We start from the raw sequence: 20,060 nt of genomic DNA, 5'->3' as shown, positions 1-20,060 counted from the left end.
GGGAGAAAAGATAAGTGAATAAAAATGTGGTATATCTTCACAATGGAATACTACACTGCCATAAGCAAAATAAATTCATAAAATCTGGGGGCTGGAGAATTAGCACAGCAGTTGGGAGTTTACCTTGCATGCGGCTGACCCAGAATGAGCCCAGCTTCAATACCTGGCATCCCATATGGTCCCCCAAGCCTGGTAGGAGTGATATCGGAGCACAGAGCAAGGAGTAACCCCTGAGCGTTGCTGGGTATGGCCAAAAACCAAAAAAAAATATTCATGAAATTTGCTTATCCCTAGATGGCTGATAGAAATGAGTCAGAAGGAGAGGGATTGACATAGAATGATCACACTTATTTGTGGGCTATTTAGAAAAAGTTATTATGGTAATAATATCCAGAAACAATATAGACAAGATGTCCAGTCCATTGTAGGAAGCTTGCCATAAATAGCAGGGATGTGTAGTTAGGGCAAAGAAGGGACCACTATGATAATTGTAGTTAGAAAGATCACTCTGGACAAGAATTGGGTACTGAAAGGAGATAAAGTGATAGTCATGATAATCCTCAGTATATTGCAAATCACAGGACCAAAAAAAAAGAAGTGAGAGAAAAAAATAGAGAGGAAAACTGTGTCGGGGGGGGGGGAGGACTGGTTCATTGGTGAACCAATGGGTTCATTAGTGGCAGAAAAGTGCATGGTATATGGAGTACATTGTATGACTAAAACTCAATCATGAACAACTTTGTATCTGGGTAAAAAACCAAGTATATTAGGAACTATCTTATAACTATAGTGTTTAACTAAAGTAACTTAAAACGTTAAAAAAATGTGATTAATGGCTGTTCTAAGAATGAAGTTAGTTATGTAGTCATTCATCAGGAAATCAGAAAACACAAAAGGGGCTGGAACGGTGGCTCAAGGGGTAAGGCATCTGCCTTGTCTGTGCTAGCCTAGGATGGACCGCAGTTCAATCCTCCAGTGTCCCATATGGTCCCCCAAACCAGAAGTAGTTTCTGAGTGCATAGCCAGGAGTAACCCCTGAGAGTCACTGGGTGTGGCCCCAAAACCAAAAAATAAAAAAAAAACACAGAAATAATCTAAACAAAAATCTTAAAATCCTAGAAAAGTACACCAAAATAATCAATGAAAAGGTGTTAGTATTTGAAGGCATGAACTAACATAAAGGAGAACAAGGCTAACATAAAGGAGAGAAAACTAATAAATCCAATCAAAGCATAGAAGTTACCACTGATACACAGAAATTCAAAAGACTACATGAGAATACTATGAACATCTTTAAACCGTGAAATTAAAGAATCTAGAATAAAAGGATACAGATTGGACATCTGAACCTCCCAAGACAATCAAAAGGAATAAAAAAAAGCCTAAACAATCAATTTCTAATACAGTGATCACAAATGTCTCCCAAGACAGATAACTTCAATAGTGAATTTATTTACATTGTCGAAGAGAACCTATTTTCTTTGTTTTGTTTGTTTTTGTTTTGGGCCACACCCAGGAGTTGTACTCCTGGCCTTGCACTCAAAATCACTCCTGGAATGCTCCGGAAACCATATGGGTGCCAGGGGTCAGCCTTTTGCAAGGCAAATACTCTACTTGCTGTGAAAGATGACACCCAGCTATTAACCCAAAACAAAGGTGTTCTCCCATCTTCCTCTTTCCCCTAGATCTCTTTGGTGATATGTGAAACCCCACTGGATTACTGGACCTTCCCCTTCTTGGGCAATGGGTATTAGTTTAATAAAGAAAGAGGCAATTTTGGCTTGGCTCTAACAAGATATCATGAAGGAGAAGCCACAAGAAGCCACTGACTCCATTACTCTCACCTGATTGGCTTGTATTAATAACCTTTCATTGCTACCCTGCTTCTTCAGACCCCTCAGGGTGGGGTTTAGAAACACATAGCCTGGGGTGATTTCACAACCCATGGGTTTTATTTTACACTGCTGTGCTATCACTCTGGCCACCAGGGAACCTATTTTTCTATCCTCCGACTTTACCAGAAAATCAAAGAAACAGGAATCTTCTAAGAGTTTCTATGAAGACTTACATCAAAAAAAGACAGAGACACCACTAAAAAGGAAAATAATTGATCAGCATTTCTGATGAGCATAAATTCAACAATCTTCAACAAAATGATAAAACATTGAGTTGAACAATATACTAAAAAGATAATAAAATGGAATTTAATCTCAGCAACACAAAGATTGTTCAATATGATTAAATGCAAGTAATTCAAAATACATATTAACAAGGAATTAGATTAAAATGATATGATAGTTCCACATGACATGAAATAATATATAGATAACCTTAAAGAATCTATAAACATTCTAGAAAAATAATAAGCAAAAACTATTGTGATTATATAGACAAACAATAAGGTCAAAGAAGAAAATAGAACTCAAAAGTTCTATTATAATTGTGTCCCTCAAAAATGTTGCACCTGGGAACTTTCCAAAGGAAGTAAAGAGTTATATTAAAAGACAAAAATCACTGTTAGAAATAAATTAAACACACAAGGAAATGAAAATGCATTGATTTTTATGTATTGGAAAAATAACATCATTACAATAACTGTCCTACACAAAGCACTGTTCCCATCAAAATTCCCATGCATATATGGACATTGACTAATACTTCTAAAATTTATATGATGTAATAACACTCTCCAAATAATGCAGAGAATTTAAACTGAAAAAAGATTAGAATCACATTTCTTTCCATGATGCTAAATTATAAAATAAAGTTACAGAAATCACAACAGTGAGATACCAAAATAAAGGCAGGTCCTCAGACCAATGTGATAGAATTAATAACTATAGACATAAACCCTAAAAATAAAGACAGTTCATCTATGAGAAAGAAGCTAGGCTCATGAATTGATCCAAGTAAAGTCTCTTCATGAAATGATATTCGAAAAGCATTAAGAGCTCATTTTCACAAAAAATAAAACTGAATCTGTATTTCACCCAATAGACAAAATGTTATTTCAAAAGGGGACAATGAAGATAGTAATATTGGGCTCAAATCTATAAAATGTGTCAAGAAAATCATAGGCCATTTTCTCCAGATTATTGACTTCTGAGGCATTAGTGATTCAATGACATTGGCTCAGGAATAAAAAGAAAAAAAATAAACTAGTGGGACTGCATCAAACCAACAAGTTTCTGCACTGCAAGAGAAATAATGACTAGAATAAAATGATGCTGAAGGAAATGATGAGAAGGAGAAATTTTGCTCAACGTACATCTGATAAAAGGCTAATATTTGAGATCTATAAAGAACTCAGAAACTCAGCAACCAGAAAACAACCCCTATTTAAAAGAAGAGGAGAAGAACTAAGCAGAAAGTTAATCAAAGAATACAAATGGCCAACAGAGCAGAGTGCAGGTAGAGTAGAAAAGGGTCTACTATGAAAGGGACATGCATGGCACTCCTTTATTAACAGTAGTGCAAACCACAATGTCAAAAGGGAGAGAGAAGTAAAATGCCTGCCCCAGAGGTAGGCAGAGAGTGTGAATGGGAGGGAAGAGTGTAAGAGAGGGTGAGAGGGAAATTGTTGACATTGGTGGTGAGAAATGCGAACTAGTGAAGGTTGCTATACTTTGTATGACTAAATCAATCATGAACAAATTTATTTGTGAAATAAAACTGTAGTATGAACAACCTTGTAACCATGGTGTTTAAATTAAAAAAATTAAATGGCCTACTGGTATATTAAAAGTGCACATCATTTATCATCAGGGAAATGCAAATAAAAATGACAATGTGATATCACCTCATAACAGAGAAAATGGTATGTATTAAAAAAAGACCAGAAGCAGCCAGTAATGGTGAGGCTGAGGTGAGACTGTGATCTGTCAGCCTTGACAGAAAAGATTAAGTAGACTTCTCAAAACATTAAGAATAGAATTTCCATATGATTCAGCAATTATACTTCTCGGATTCTATATGAAGAGTACAAAAACATAAATTCGTGAAACTATTTGCACTCCTATATTCACAGTGCTATTTACAATACACAGAAATCTGGAAATAATTCTAGTGTCCAAAAATAGATGAATGGGTATAGAAATTTTGGCATAGTAGACAAGAATATCACTCAGCTATAAAATGAAGTGCTGTCGTTTGCTATGACTTAGATGGAACTGAAGGGTATTTATTCTACTGAGTGGAATGAATCAATAAAAAGGAAAATACAGAATGATCTCTCTGCTATGTGAACTATAAAGAACTATAAAAGAGTTATGGAATGAGCAATAGCCAGTGATAACAGACCCTAAGACTCAGGCTATAACACTAAGTTTGCCAAGTAGGTTGAGAGATGATAAGAGACCTAGAGACAGTGGTGGAAAGATATTGGCATTCTGGTGATAGGAATCAAGTACTGAGATCATATTCTTTAAACATACATGTCAACATTATTGTGAAGTACGGCACCTAAATTAAAAAAGCATAAACCTTAAATAATAATCATAATAGCTATCATTTAGCTGAATGGCTTTGTTCCTGGCACTCTAGTCCTCCTGGGACTAGGACCCATTGTTTATTTTATTGAGGCCATTGTGAATCACAAATCTTTCACAGTTGTATTTCAGTTTTTTAGTCAAAGTGAATTAGGGCCATTCCCATCAACAGTGTTGACTTCCCTCCACCATAGTTCCCAGTATGTATCCCAGACCTCCCCCGCTAGGCCCCTGGACTGCTAGTGTAACAGGTACATTTTGTGTTTACCTTGTTATAGTTTGAGTCTCTTGATTCTGTTGTCATTGACTTTGGCTTGGGTATATAGGACTCATTTTTTTTTTATAAAGTACTACACAGATAGGGCTGGAGTGACAGCACAGTGGGTAGGCATTTGTCTTGCATGCTATAGACTGGGTTTGATAGCCAACATTCTTTATGGTCCTCAAAGCTGAACAGGAGTAATTTCTGAGTGTGGAGCCAAGAGTAGCCCCTGAGCACTGCAGGTGTGCAAACTCCCACCCAAAAAAAACCTACACAGAACTGGTAAAAATATCTTTAAAAAAATTTCAATATACCACAGGTTAATTTATTAAGATACACTTGAGAAAAATTGTTAAATTCACAAATTGCAATTTCAAGATTAAATGTGACTAGCACTCCATAATTCTTAGAAATCCTATTCTAAATAAAATATAAATTACTTAAATAATGCTCAGTTTTTATTACTGGAGAACATCCTTTCATTAAATCCATAAAGAAAACATGAAATTCATTTTAATTTGCAAACTATATGTGAAAATACATCAAAAAGGTACTAATATTACCCTCTTTTCTCACCTCATCATATTCATTTCCACTTGAACTCTTCCTTGATGATTTATACTGAAAAATATTTAAAGTACATACTTTATTTTTCCTTGAACATATAAATTCATTATTAGTATAGGTGGCATATCATATAATTAATATATTATAATGGTATATATAGTTTGTATGTTATAAGCTAATCAATATTCTATTAATTAAGTTTGCTCTCAAATGCTTTTCTTAATTGATCCAAATTAGTCCAAAACAAAATGATTTTTCTGATGTTCTCTCCTACTAACATACTGATTTCAGATAAAAAAATGAACACTACACTAAATATACATATTGATATAAAATTATAGTATCAATGAATATTGAATAGTACTAATACAACAAACTGAGTACTAGTTGATATATGTTTGCCCATTTCCAAACAAATCTGAGGTAAATACAAATACTATTATCTCCATTTGTACTGAGGCATAAAAATAAATATCCAGTATTTTTAGAAGTTAGTAGATTAAAAAAATGCTTAATTTTAGAATCTAGGAAATACAGCAACACAACCACTCAAAATCTAAATTTGGATTCCTCCTCACTGCATATAATCTTGCAAACCAGTGACAAATTAATTTCTAAGTGATGCTTACGACTCATGGATCTTCAATTAAAAAACCTAACTTACACATTGTATTCTAATATCTTTGACATATAAGGCCTGCTGTAACAAACCCCTTTACTTTTTAAGTTTTGTGTTCCAAATATCTTGAGAAAATACCTAACAGTAAAGCAAAGATCAGGCATTAAACAGTATTAAGGATTGCAAATACAAAATTTACATTCTTCCGATTTCTCCTATGAATACTAATGTAACTGGGTGCTTTTTCCAGCTGATTTCAGATAAAATCTCAGAGTAATGATAGCTGGAGACAATAGAGATTAAAGCAAGAAGGACCAGTCCATGGCAGGAAGCTTGTGGCAAAGAGCCAGAATTGCAGTTAGGATAGAGAAGGGTCCATTACGACAATGACAGTTGGAACTGATCACTCTGGACAAAACGGGCTGCTGAAAGAGGATAAATGATATACACGGTACCCCTTCATTAAGAGTAGTACAAACCACATTATCTAAAATGGGAAGATAGGAAGCGAGAGAGAGATTAAAAGAGAGAGGTGAAATATCTGCCCAGCTGCAGGCAGGGGGGAGTGTGGGAGGGAAATTGAAAGCACTGATGATGGGAAGCATGTAATAATGTAGGGAGGTGTACATTGTTCGACTGAAAATCAATCTTGAAAAAATTTATAACCACGGTGCATAAATAAAGTAATTATAAAAAAGTAGAATCCCAAAGATGAGTCATCACACTTGTAATGAGATACATTTGAAAACATATATAGCATTACACATATTAAATATTCCTGAAATCTAATTTGATATAATTATTCTAATGCTATTTAGGTATTCTGTTTAAAAATAAAAGCCATTTTGGGAATACAATTTTAACATCTTATACAAAATTAAAGCTATTGATTTAATATAAAACATTTATCAAAGTAGCTAAATTGTCATATCTCTGCATATTGTACTAAAATATCATTAATGCACTTCTGCTAAATATTTAATACATTAATTTATTTTCTGGAAATTACTTTTATACATATAGTGACTTTATTCGGGCCACAAGAACACTAAATTTTATTAATAATAGCATTAGTGGCCTGGCAGTCTAAATGAGTTCATAGAATTCTCCCTTAGTGATTTATTTTCTCATATTATCTGATCATTTTATCTTCTTAATGAATAATTTAAGGACTTACATACAAAATATTCCAGAAACAGTCAGTCTTGAGAACTAAGCAGCAATAATGGAGCTGAGTCTCTCTCTCTCACTCTCTCTCTCTCCTGTCTTTCACACACACTCTGAACTTACACAATAAAATTGTATATATCTTTAGAAAAGTATATATTAATTGTGGGAATGTTGCACTGGTGAACGGGGGGTATCTGTTTATGACTGAAACCGAACTACAAATATGCTTGTAATCATGGTGCTTAAATAAGATTTATATATATATATATATATAAATGTTTTTGCCTCTAAAAAATAGTATTTAAACCAGTATAAATCTAGTTTCTATTCTATATTCTAAGAATCACCTTTTGATTCTCAGGACAGTGAACTATTTTTTAATTAATATCTTTATTTAAAAACCTTGATTACAAACATGATTTGTGGTTGCGTTTCAGTCATGTAAAGAATACACCCCCTTGGGCCAGGAAGGTGGCGCTAAAGGTAAGGTGCTGCCTTGCAAGCGCTAGCGTAGTATGGACCGCGGTTTGATCCCCCAATGTCCCATATGGTCCCCCCAAGCCAGAGGCGATTTCTGAGCGCATAGCCAGAAGTAATCCCTGAGCGTCAAACGGGTGTGGCTCAAAAACCAAAAAAAAAAGAATACCCCCCCTTCACCAGTGAAACAGTCCCATCACCAATGTCCCAAATAGGACAGTGAACTCTTAAAAATAGTCTTCATAAAAGTATACTTAGATATTTTCTATATATAAAATATCTAAACACATATTATCTATATAAAATAAAATAATTGATGGAAATCCTATAATCATTGAAATCTTAAAAATTCTGAATTAAGCTTCTAACTCAAGAGAATCATCTAATCATCTCGACTTTTTTGGGGGGGTGGTATCACATCCAGCAGACTCAGGGGTTACTCCTGGCTCTACTCTCAGAAATCGCTCTTGGCAGGCTTGGGGGACCATATGGAATGCTGGGATTTGAACCACCGGACTGAATGCAGGGCATGCTATCTCTCCGGCCCATCTCAATTTTACAGTTTAGTTTTACATTGTAAGAAAAATTTGCTCTCATTTGCAGTGTACAAATACTGACATCTCCTGGCTATGTAGGAGAACTACATTTCTCAGTGACTGAGGCTGATCTGTATTTTATTAACAATGAGAGGATTTATTATTAAATGAATATGGATTATATAATGATCAATTCAATGAAATCAGTTGACCTTTTACATCTTAAAAATAGAAAACTTATTCAAGTCAAGTTTGAGAGAAAATTTAAAATAATCAACAAAATATATTTTAATGTTTTTAAGCTTATTGAGGTCTCTTTATTAAGACTATTTAGAAATTCACTCAGATACAGTAAAACGTTTTTCTCTAATCAATAAATCTGAATCCATTTGAAAAATGTTATCCATTCGATATCAGGTTAGCCACAGAAAGCACTGTAATGAGTTCTAGATCCAAATTTTTACTAGGCTGCTTCTTAGCTAAGTGACCTGAAGCATATTGCTCTCTTGGTTTAATTTACAAGTCTGTAAGAATGAAAATGATAATAGCTGTTCTTATTTTATACATTTGTTTTAAGTAATAAATAGGTTGATATTGATAAAGTATCTTGAACTTAGTGTCTTGTACTTAATAAGGGTTGAGCGAATATTTTAATAAATAGAATTACTATAATTAATATAATATTATTAATCATATTAATTTAATCATTATATACCAATATATTGTATAATAATATATATGTTATATATTATATAATCATATTCTAATTATATAATTATAATTATAGAGAATATTATTAATTATATTAATATAATTAATACTATAATATTAGATAAAAATAATAATTTATTAGAAACACTAAAATCCTGGTGTCAGTCTTTAATCAACTCATCTATTAATAAATTTTACTGAGTATATATGTTCAATCTTCCATGTGTTTAAAATATTTAAACTAAATGCCAAATGTAAACATGACTTTCAATTCTTAAGAAATTTGGATAAAGGGATTTTTACTTTTGTAAACCAGAATTCTATTTAGAATATTCTTCTCATTTTTCCTATTTCTTTCTTTATGACTTACCACATTAACCAGTTAATATAAGTTATATTGAAAAGATTCAATAATTATTTGTCAAATAACATCAGCTTGCTGATAAATATAATATTTTTGTTTTAATTACGTGATACTTTATCTAAATACATGCTATACTTTCAGATATGAGAACAGAATATATTACAATATTTATAACAGTGTGCACAGTAGAATTTCACCATTACATACATTCATTAAAAAAAGTCAGTGAAATACTTTTCCGGTCAATTTTTCAAAACATTAAACTAGTAGTGCAGCAAATGTTTATCTTTAAGTCTGATAAATTAATTTAAATTAATATATTCACTCTTAGTTTTATTTTAGGTTGAAGAATGGTGTCGGGTACCAGTAACTCAGACATATAAAAAATCCAGTACCGGGGCCGGCAAGGTAGCGCTAGAGGTAAGGTGTCTGCCTTGCAAGCGCTAGCCAAGGAAAGATCGCAACCGAGGTTCGATCCCCCGGCGTCCCATATGGTCCCCCCAAGCCAGGGGCAATTTCTGAGCGCTTAGCCAGGAAAAACCCCTGAGCATCAAACAGGTGTGGCCGAAAAACCAAAAAAAAAAAAAAATCCAGTACCTCAGACATAAAAAAAAAATGCACAATATAACTGTTCACAGATCTTAAATAAGTGATTTTTAATTGTTCTAATTGGGTCATATATCAATACCATACAAATGTGGAAAATAAAAAATAGCACATTTGCAATATTTAGCAAGTTATATTCTATTAATGCACATAATCTAAACTAATAATCGTAAAGTAAAATTAAACCTTCAACAAAGCACCTTGAAATATTCTTTTCTAATCTGTTTGCTCCTCCTCCTTTCTTCACTCAGCCAGATTATAGGTTGAGATTCTGGCCACCGTTGTTCATCATTGGGATCCTTCTGATTTTCTAAGGGCTGCCACAAGAAAATTTCTTTTAGTAAATTAAATGAAAATAAAACATTTGATACACAGCTACTTAATTTCTTCTTACCTGCCATGTGAGGGGTGATAATGGAGAATTAACTTCATCTGTAGAGACACTAAAAATTAAAAGATAACTTAATAAACCAAAATGTTTTAATTATTCTTAAATTTAAACCAGAAAAATTAGGAACATAACCATTCCTTATCTTTGAAATTAAAAATACGAATAAAAACATTTAAGTTACAAATTACCTGTTTTCCTTAAGAACACAGCACAGTTCTTATCTACTACCACCTAATATACTGCACTACTCTCATAAGTTTTTGAGGCCCAACTTACTATCTAGAAATACAACAGATATTTACTATATTAAAATAGCAAATAATGAAGACATAAATAGCACAAAAGTTTTCTTTCATTAAAATTCTTTTCATTTTAAAGAGTGTAGGAGAGCAATTATTTCTTATTTGTCCTCAAACTTTCAGTCTCATGAACAAGGCCTAGAGTTGAAATACTTTTTATCTAATTTTTTCTTTGGGGGGAATGGGATAATATTGATCACACATACTGCTTTGAGGAAACATGCTTATTGAATCCCATTGGAAAACTATACAAACAAAATGCTGGCTACTATTCGAGACTACCATGGAATTTATTTATTGTGCAATAAAACAAATTAAAGGAATGTGAGTCAATCTTAAAACACTAGACTGGAAGTCTGATGCACACTATCACCCCACTCAGTTTACATGAGTGAAATGCCATCAATACTGGTCTTGGGATTTTCAGTACCACAACAAATTATATGACCCCTACTGTACATCACAATTGAAATGTGAGCACTGACAAACTGCAAATATAGTCATCCCAATAATAGGAAGGCAAAAACATTAAAGGGTGATTGAAGATGGGAGATTTTATAGTCATCATTTTCCCACTGATACAACAAATCTCTAACTACTTATACAGAAATTCTCCTTGAAACAGACATGGTTAGTGGATGAATATTGCCAAGAAAGTAAAGTATCCCCCACAGGAAAGGGTAATAAAGTTGACGACCATACTGGAGAGAGTATGGTCAGATATACAACCACCTGTACGTGGCTATTATAACACAGAGCTTCTCCCTGCTAAAAAGGCTTGCATTCCTCATTAGGTGAACCCAAAACCTATGAAATGCACTTGAGAGACAAATTCATACATTATACATCAATCATGCTGTGGAAAACAAGGAAGCTTTCATTAAGAACAACAGAAATGTTGGAAACAGATATGTCAAAATTAAGGACTGAACAAAGACCCATCTAACTTTGGACTTGTTGCAAAAGACGCAGTTTGAAGAGTGCCTGGAACATATGTATAATGTAAAAGTTTTCCATTTGCCTAATAAAATATCAGTCAGTGGTACAAGGAAGGCAGCAATTTCTTCATGGATGGAGAGGCTGGCCCATGCCATCTATAATAACCCCCTTTGCTGACTTAGTGCTAGAATTAGCAAATACTATATTTGTAAGATCCATTTAAGATACTAGGGGCTAGGGCTGGAGTGATAGCTCAAGTGGTAAGGTGTTTGCCTTGCATGCACTAACCTAGGATGGACCACGGTTCGATCCCCTGTCATCCCATATTGTCCCCCAAGCCAGGAGTGATTTCTGAGCGCATAGCCAGGAGTAACCCCTGAGTGTCACCAGGTGTGACCCCCCCCAAAAAAACAAAAAAAATACTAGGGGCTAAGACAGAAATACACTAACCCTCTTCCCACACCTCTTTTGGTTTTCATGGCCAGCAACACAACACTGATCCATGATAACTGTCCCAAAGACAAGCTGCTCCCTGACACAAGTTGTGCCTGCTACTCCTAGGACAGTTTGAATTCATGACAATCAGAAACGTCTTGAACCCAGAGCTCTCAAGGCAGTTTCACAGCCTCTCCTTTGACTCACACTTGAATTCCAAAATAGTTCATGTCCCCTAGCATTCAGTAACTGATACCTATGGCTCCTGAAGCAGCTCACTTCAACAGTTTCCATTATTAGTCCTATAGTCCCACAATATTACCAGGGCTCACCCATATGCCACTCCTGGGCACTTTTCATAAACTTCTACACACAGATCACTTGCTGATAAAGCCACCACAGTCACCGTGATCCAAGTATCTCAGCTTAATGCCTTTTTCAAACTTAATTTCTAAGCCAAGACCAATAATTCAAGATTGGGAAGTAAATCTGTTTAGCTTTATGAAAAAGAAATAAACAGATAGAATCAAACAAAATAGACAAATGAATATGCTCCAGACAGTAGAAAAATATAGTCAGCCCACCAAAACATATTAAAACAAAAATAAGTAAACAACCCTAAGAAAAATTCAGATCAACTATAATAAAGAATCTCACTGAACTTGGGAGATAATTGAATGGATAATAACTACTACAGAGAATATATATATAAAAAAATCCCCCAATGGTAATCATAAAGCATAAAAATGCAATAGTTGAAATAAAATAATACAATAAAGGTGGTCAAAAGCATACCAGATAAATCAGCTAATAAAAGCAGAGAATTAGAAGGAAGATCAATGAAGTGTTCCCAAATAATTAGCAAATAGAAAAACAATTTTTTAAACTGTAGTTTACGTGACATTTAACACTGGCATTATTAGGGCCCCAGAGGGAAAAAGAGAAAGAACAATAAATCTTATTTAATTAAACAATGACTGAAAACTTCCTAACCTGGAAAACACAGGAACTTCAAAAGTCTCTAAACAAAATGAAGCCACAGAGACCCATAGCAGGGCACATAATGTTTAAAATGTCAAAACAAGAAAATAAGAAATTAAGAAGGGTGTTTTAAAAGAAGCTAAAGGAAAAACAAAGTCACAAACAGAGTGTGTCCAGAAGACATTCAGCAGAGTACAATGATGAAATCGTGTCAACCAGAAAGGAATGCTGTTATATATTCAAAATGCTATTAAGTTTTTATTCTGACCATAAATTAATTTTGTAGAACCAAGGCTTAAGTTGCTCAATAAAGAAAAACATCATTTAAAACAGTGCTGGTAGAAGAATCCCTACTCCATCTATGCAGACCCCTCCAAGACCCCAAAGTTGTCCACTCTGACATTCTCTCACCTCTCATTTCAGATATGTCATCCAAAAGTCAAGACCTGACTTCTGGAGCTGATTTTCTCTGCCCCAGAATCCATAAACCATCTAAGTCACTCCCCTTCCAAGACCCCTACATCGCCCATCCTCATGTTCCTATCACATTTCATCCCAAAGTCTATCACAATTTGGACAGACACTATCCCATCCCTGTGAAGACATTTCAATTTATATCTCTAGTTCCAAGGAAGTGGTCCTTAGAACTACTTTTTTCTCTAACAGTATACAGCCTCAAAACTCAGTCATTCAAATCATGTAATTCGTCAGCAGGTGTGTTTGTTTCTGTATACTCAAATAGCCCAGAATGTTTAGAAAAATTATCTCAAGTGCAGATGTACTAGTAGCCACTGTTTGTATAATTAATTTAATAGATCACTTTCTAAACTAACACGAACCTGAAACTTCATCATTTCACTCACAAGAACAACGGGGAAATTACAAAGATTAAATGCAGTTTTGAATAGAGGGAGAAACATTGGCCAATATCAGAGTCCTAAAAACACTTGAGCCTGGTAACTGCGGACCTAAAATAAACAGTTAATGCTTTAGCAACAAATATCAAGCAGGCAATAGCCACTGCATTTAGGCAATCAACAGATGAGCAATTCAACCAACTCAATGGAGAACTCTTTGAGAAAAGGAGATAATCCATACAAATGGAATTGAAGGAACTAAAAAGCAGGTAGCAAGTTTAGTAGCAGAATTGCAAAGGGGGGAACCATATCAACAAATGTGATAACAATTACAAGCCAGCATTGATAATGAAGTCAAAAAAAAAAGGAAGACAAAAGGATGGAAGAAAATATAAGGCACTTAATGAACAAAGATGAGAAATAATCTCTGAATTATAAGAATATCAGAAGAAGAGGAAACAGGGAAAGGGGAAGAAAAAGTAGTGGGAGAGGGAGATATATTAGCAGAGATTTTTTTCCAGTATCTAGAAAGAGGCTGCTAAAATATCCAACAGTGTAAAGAGTGCAAAACAAAATAGTCCAAAACAGAACAACATCGAGACAATATAGTAGTCAAAATAAAAAAGAGAGAGATGGACTTCTTAAAGCATTAAGGAAGAAGAGAAAAATTAAATATAAAGGAAAGAACATCAGTTACACAAGATTCCATACAAAATTGTCCAAGCAGGAAAAGAGTAAAATGACATATTCAAATTACTGACTGAAAGAAATTTTCGAAGGGAAGGAGAAATAAAAAAATTCTCAGACAAAAAAAATTGCAATATTTCTGATAACCAAAACAATTCTAAATGAATTAGCCCAGGGTCACATAAATAAACCAAATAACTTTCCCATCATAAGGCACAGAGTAGAGTGCTGGAAAAGGAACAAAACCCATCCATTTGTTGTTTACAAGAAAGCCCATCCATTTGCTGCAAACAGGAAACACATCTAAATGATCAAGATAGACACAAGTTACTAGAAAACAAAACATAATCTGGGACTGTTATACTTTAACAGACTAAATTGCATTCAACCTCAAGAAAGTAATTAAAGGGACCAGAGCAAAGCACAGCAGGTAGGGTGTTTGCCTTTCATGTGGCCACCCTGCGACCGACCCAGGCTCCATCCAAGGCATGCCATATGATCCCCCAAGCCTGCTAGGAAAGGTGATTTCTGAGCACAAAGCCAGGAGTAATCCCTGAGCCCAGCCAGGTGTGACCTAATTACAAATGAACAACAACAAAAAAAGTAATTAAAGACAAAGATGAACACTACTACTTATACACCAAGAAGTACTAACTCTAATCGTCATATATGCACCACATGTTTGTTCAAAAACCTACAGTCACAGATGGATGGAAATGTTATACTAGTGGGAGATTTCAACATGCCACTCACCACTGGATAGATCCATTGAGCAGAACATCAGTAAGGACGTAAAAGTCTTAAATTTAAAACTAGAAAAGCTGGGTCTAATGGATTTATACAGGTACCAGGGAGACAGAAAGAAAACCCCTATGAAGTAGCAACAAATACATCATTGCTGAGAAATTCCCAGAACTGAAGAGTGCATGCATCCACATCCTGGATGCTCAAAAGTATCAGTGAAAAGAGAACCAAATAAAACACAACAAGGTGGGGCAGAAGAAGAGAATCAAACACTACTGAAACTCATAAATGTCCACAAATAGCAATCCTTGGGAAAACAAAGTCAAGAGAAATCACATTCCCCAACTGCAAACTGTACTCTAAAGCAGTCATAATTAAAACAGCATGGTCTTAGAATAAAAACAGACCCTCATATCGATGGAAGTGACTTGAATGTATTAAGAAATATCTGCAGGTAGAAAATCAATTAATTTTTGTAATGGAGCAAAAATACAATGTAGAGCATTAAAAGGTTCTTCAAGAAGTGGAGCTGTAAAAACTGGACAACTCCATGCAAAAGAGTGAACTCAAACTTCTATTTAACAACAGCAGAAAGGCAACTCAAAATGAATTAAAGTAACTTGCTATCAGACCTGAAACTATAAGGTGCATAGAGGAAAATGTAGGCAGAACACTCCATTACATTTAAAATAAAGGCATCTTCAAGGAAGAGGCACCACTGACCAAGAAAGTGAAAATGAAGATAAGCAATAGGGACTACATTAAATTGAGAAGCTTTTACTTCTAAGGAAACATTGACTGGGATAAAAAAGACGACCTGCAGAGTGGGTATTCACCCATTTCTAAGATAAAGAAGACACTGGTAGAACTCAGCAAGAATAAAACATCTAACCTCATGCTAAAATGGGAAGAAGAAATGAACAGACCTTTCCTCAAAGAAAAAATACAGATGGTCAAAAGACAATTGACTAAAAGATCCATATCACTAATGCTCAGGGAGAGGCAAATCAAAGCAACAATGAGATATTATCTCAAATCACAGAGACTGGAACATATTACAAAGAACAAGAACAACCAGTGCCGGCATGAATCCAGGGAGAAAAGGACTCTTATTCCCTGCTTTTGGGAATGCCGACTAGTCCAGACCTTTTGGAAAAAATATGGATATTCCTCAGAAAACTAGAAACAGAGCACCCATATAATCAAGCAATACCATTACTGGGGTTTATTTATACCCTAGGAACACAGAAACACTGTATAGAAAAGTCCTCTGCACCACTATGTTCATCTCAGGACTATTGACAATAGCCAACATCTGGATGCAACACAAGAGCCCAAGAACAGATGAGTGGCCAAAGAAAATGTGATTCATATACAATAGAATACTATACAGCTATTAGGAAAAAAGAAGTCAGTCATGAAATTTGCTTAACTTGCCTGAGTATGGATATTATTATAATGAGCAAAATGAAGCTCACTCACAAAGAGTGGTGAGTGCAGTTATAGAAATAACTACACAGAGAACTACCATAATTATGGGAATGAATGAGGGAACTGGAAAGCCTGTCTGGAGTACAGGTAGGGATAGGGTGGGATGGAGGGAGATTTGGGACATTGGTGGTGAAAATGTTGCACTGGTGAAGGGGGGTGTTCTTTACATGACTGAAACCTAATGATAATCATATTTGTAATCAAGATGTTAAAATAAGTAAATAATGGAAAAAAAGAAAAAGAAAAAAAAATGAGTCAAAAGGAAAGGGATAGAAAATGAGTGTATTTCTCATTTGTTGGATATAAGAAAAAATAAAACAATGGTACTAATATCCAAAAACAATAGAGATGAGGCCAAAGACTGTTGTGTGGTAGGAAATTTGCTTCAAAGAGCCAGTTAGGACAGAAAATAGACCACTATGACATTGATAAATAGAAAAGTAGAAAGCAATACTCTGGACACTAAAAGGAGTACTAAAAGGAGGTAGAGTAATTTACCTGATAGCACTTCAGTAACATTATTGCAATCCACAGTGTCTAAAAAAATGGAAGAGAGAGAGAGAGGGAGACAGAGAGAGAATATGTTTATGTTTGCCATAGTGACAGGCAGGAGCAGCAGGATGGAAATTATGAGCATAGATAGTAGAAAATACATAGTGATGAAAGAATGGATGCTGGACTGAAACTCAACCATGAACAGCTTTGTAGCTGTATTGCACATGATTTCAATTGGACATTTATTACTTAAAAATAAAGAAGAAAATTTTCTAACATATGTTTAAATTTTATCATAGAAGTGGCAAAGTATCTAAATGAAATTATCTATAAATTATAATTTCTGATCATTGTTGAAGCTCAGGACTGAGAGTCCAAGAAAAGCAAAATTATATGTTGATCAAATTTATTCGACAGAGCAGGAACAATAGTCTGACCATTATTTTCAAAATGTTGGTAAATAAATCTTCTGTTTGAAGTTTTCTTCCCTGCACCAGAACATGAAAAGATAACTTCTTCACCAGAAATAAGGCATTTTCGTAAGATAAACTGCTTGACTCCTCACTAAATTTGTGCTCAAAATAAAATTTCTTTATCCTCTTAGTTCTTTACACCTTTTTTCTTTATATGAAAACTATGTAAGGCAGGAGTCTCAAACTCAATTTACCTGGGGATCGCAGGAGGCAAAGTCGGGGTGATCCTTGAATGCAAAGTCAGTAGTAAGCCTTGAACATTGGGGGGTGTGACCCAAACAACTAAAACAAAACAAAACAAAAAAAGATTCCTCTAGGGCAGGGCCACAAAATGTTGTACGGAGGGCCGCGAGTTTGAGACCCCTGCTGTAAGGGATGAATCCTGCTAAAGAAACCCTATAATAATCCAGGAGCTTCCTTCCTATTTTCTCTTCCTTTCTCTTCTCTTATTCTTTTCTTTTTTCCTCTCTTAAATAATAGCTTTTCTGAAAGAGAAGTATATAAAAGACCTGTACGAGCAGAGGAAAAAAATTTCTCCCAATAACAGATTAGCATAATTTAGGGCTTGTAAAAATTAGGCATACAGGGTCTGAAGCAATAATACTGGGTAGGACATTTACATTACACATTGCATTGCACATGGCAGAGCCAAGTTCAGGCTTCAGCAATACATAGTCCCACGAGTCCCAGGAGTGAGTCCTGAGTGCAGATCTAGGAGTAATTCCTCTTCACCACCAAGTGTGACCCAATAAAAACCTAAAATTCAGCATAGTGGTTTGTTTTCCCATTCAGGTAAGTTTTATCTTGAACACATATTCTTCTCTTTTCCCTTACGTTTTTCTAAGTAAACCTCTTTAAAATAAATCATTTTGCTTACAATTTAGAAATTAATCATAGCTACAATAGTAATATCAATGCAAATTAGTAATCTAAAAAGGTCTTATAGTCCTATATTTTACCTTTGGTGGAATTTGTTTGCATGTTTGCTTTTTGGGGCCTTAAGCAGCTGTCTCTGGGTTTACTCCTGGCTCTGCACGCAGGGATCACTCCCTCAGGGACTCAGGCTGTCATATGGGGCACTGGGCACCAAACTTACATTGCCATATGGTGCTGGGTGTCTTAAGGATGGTGCTAGATGAGTATGTTGTGCAGGCTTTTAAATTCAGGACCTTGCAGATGCAAAGCACACTCCCCTGACCTGTGAGCCATCTCCCTGACCCCTAAATTTGTCCTATAAATTTTCTTAAAACAAAAATACCTCAGAAATTTGGTATTTCAAATGGGATACCGGGGATTGAACCCAGGTAGGCCACATGCAAGGCAAAGGCTTTACCTACTGTGCTATAGCTCTGGGTGGAACTTTGGTATTTCAAAGCTATAAATAAAATGCTCTTAGTACATGATGATGACACTAACATTTGAGGCTCAGAATAATAAAACATTTCCTTAGTAAAAATACTTTACTTTTAATTTTTTAACCCATGAAATAAACAAATACCCTCATTACCAATAAATATTTATTTATTTTTTGGGGGGGCCACACCCAGTGACACTTGGGGGTTACTCCCGACTCTGTGCTCAGAAATCACTCCTGGCTTGGGGCACCATATGGGATGCCGGGGAATCGAACCACAGTCCATCCTAGGTCAGCGCATGCAAGGCAAATGCCCTACCGCTTGCGCCTCCTCTCCGCCCCTACCAGTAAGTATTTAGAGAAGACTAACCAGTGAATACTTTCTCTGAGAAACAGACCAAAGAGTTTATAACCTTCAAACAACCAGGCTAATTTCATACAGTGTTAGATAATTCAGTTCAATTCTAAGCAATTTGGAAACCTATAAAAAGCACCCTCTATGTATGTATTTGAATAAGCATTTAATCTAACACGCCCAAGATAAAATGACTGTCAGCAAATGAATCAGTGAATTGTTTTTAGCAAAAAGGAAAAAAGGGATAGCCATATAATAATTCAATATAATGATTGCATGAGTATAAAGTACTCAGTTAACTGTATATGCAACTTTATATTTATCTGAAAATTTCTATTGTTTCTAATAGCATGTTCCTTGATAATTCTTTAAATTAATTTTGAAGCCACATCCAGTGGCACTCAGGGGTTACTCCTGGCTTTTGTTCAGAAATTATTAGTGGCAGGCTAGGGGTACCATATGGGATGACAGAAATTGAATTCTGTTTAGCATTGTGCAAGGCAAATGCCGTACCCATTATACGATCACTCTGACCCCTTTTAATTTTTACTAAAGCATTGTAATTGACAAAATTGTTCATAGCTGAGTTTCAGGCATATAATGTCCAAACACTAATCCTACCACCAATGTCACTTTTCCTCAACCAGTACCCTCAGGCTCTCTCACATTCCCGAAGGGTCTTCTTCACAGGCAAATTTCATTTTTTAATTGGTTTATTGTTGAGATTAGAGAGATAGCACAGTGGTAGGGCATTTGTTTT

The 20,060-nt window shown here is 35.0% G+C and overlaps 1 protein-coding gene across 1 annotated transcript in view; it reads right to left on the bottom strand.

The window, feature by feature from the left end:
- The window catches only part of LRCH2 (leucine rich repeats and calponin homology domain containing 2), a 123,605-nt gene that overhangs the window by 34,722 nt on the left and 68,823 nt on the right, over positions 1-20,060 (bottom strand). The window contains exons 12-14 of the mRNA XM_049767563.1: positions 10,194-10,242; positions 10,000-10,116; positions 5,326-5,370 (exon numbers count right to left, since the gene is read on the bottom strand). Coding sequence (XP_049623520.1) covers positions 5,326-5,370; positions 10,000-10,116; positions 10,194-10,242 — 211 coding nt within the window. The remainder of the gene's footprint in view (positions 1-5,325; positions 5,371-9,999; positions 10,117-10,193; positions 10,243-20,060) is intronic.

The sequence above is a fragment of the Suncus etruscus genome, chromosome X, assembly GCF_024139225.1.
Source record: "Suncus etruscus isolate mSunEtr1 chromosome X, mSunEtr1.pri.cur, whole genome shotgun sequence".
NCBI lineage: Eukaryota > Metazoa > Chordata > Mammalia > Eulipotyphla > Soricidae > Suncus > Suncus etruscus.
Note: the sequence above shows the minus strand (reverse complement) of the source record. Positions and strands in the feature narration are given on the sequence as shown.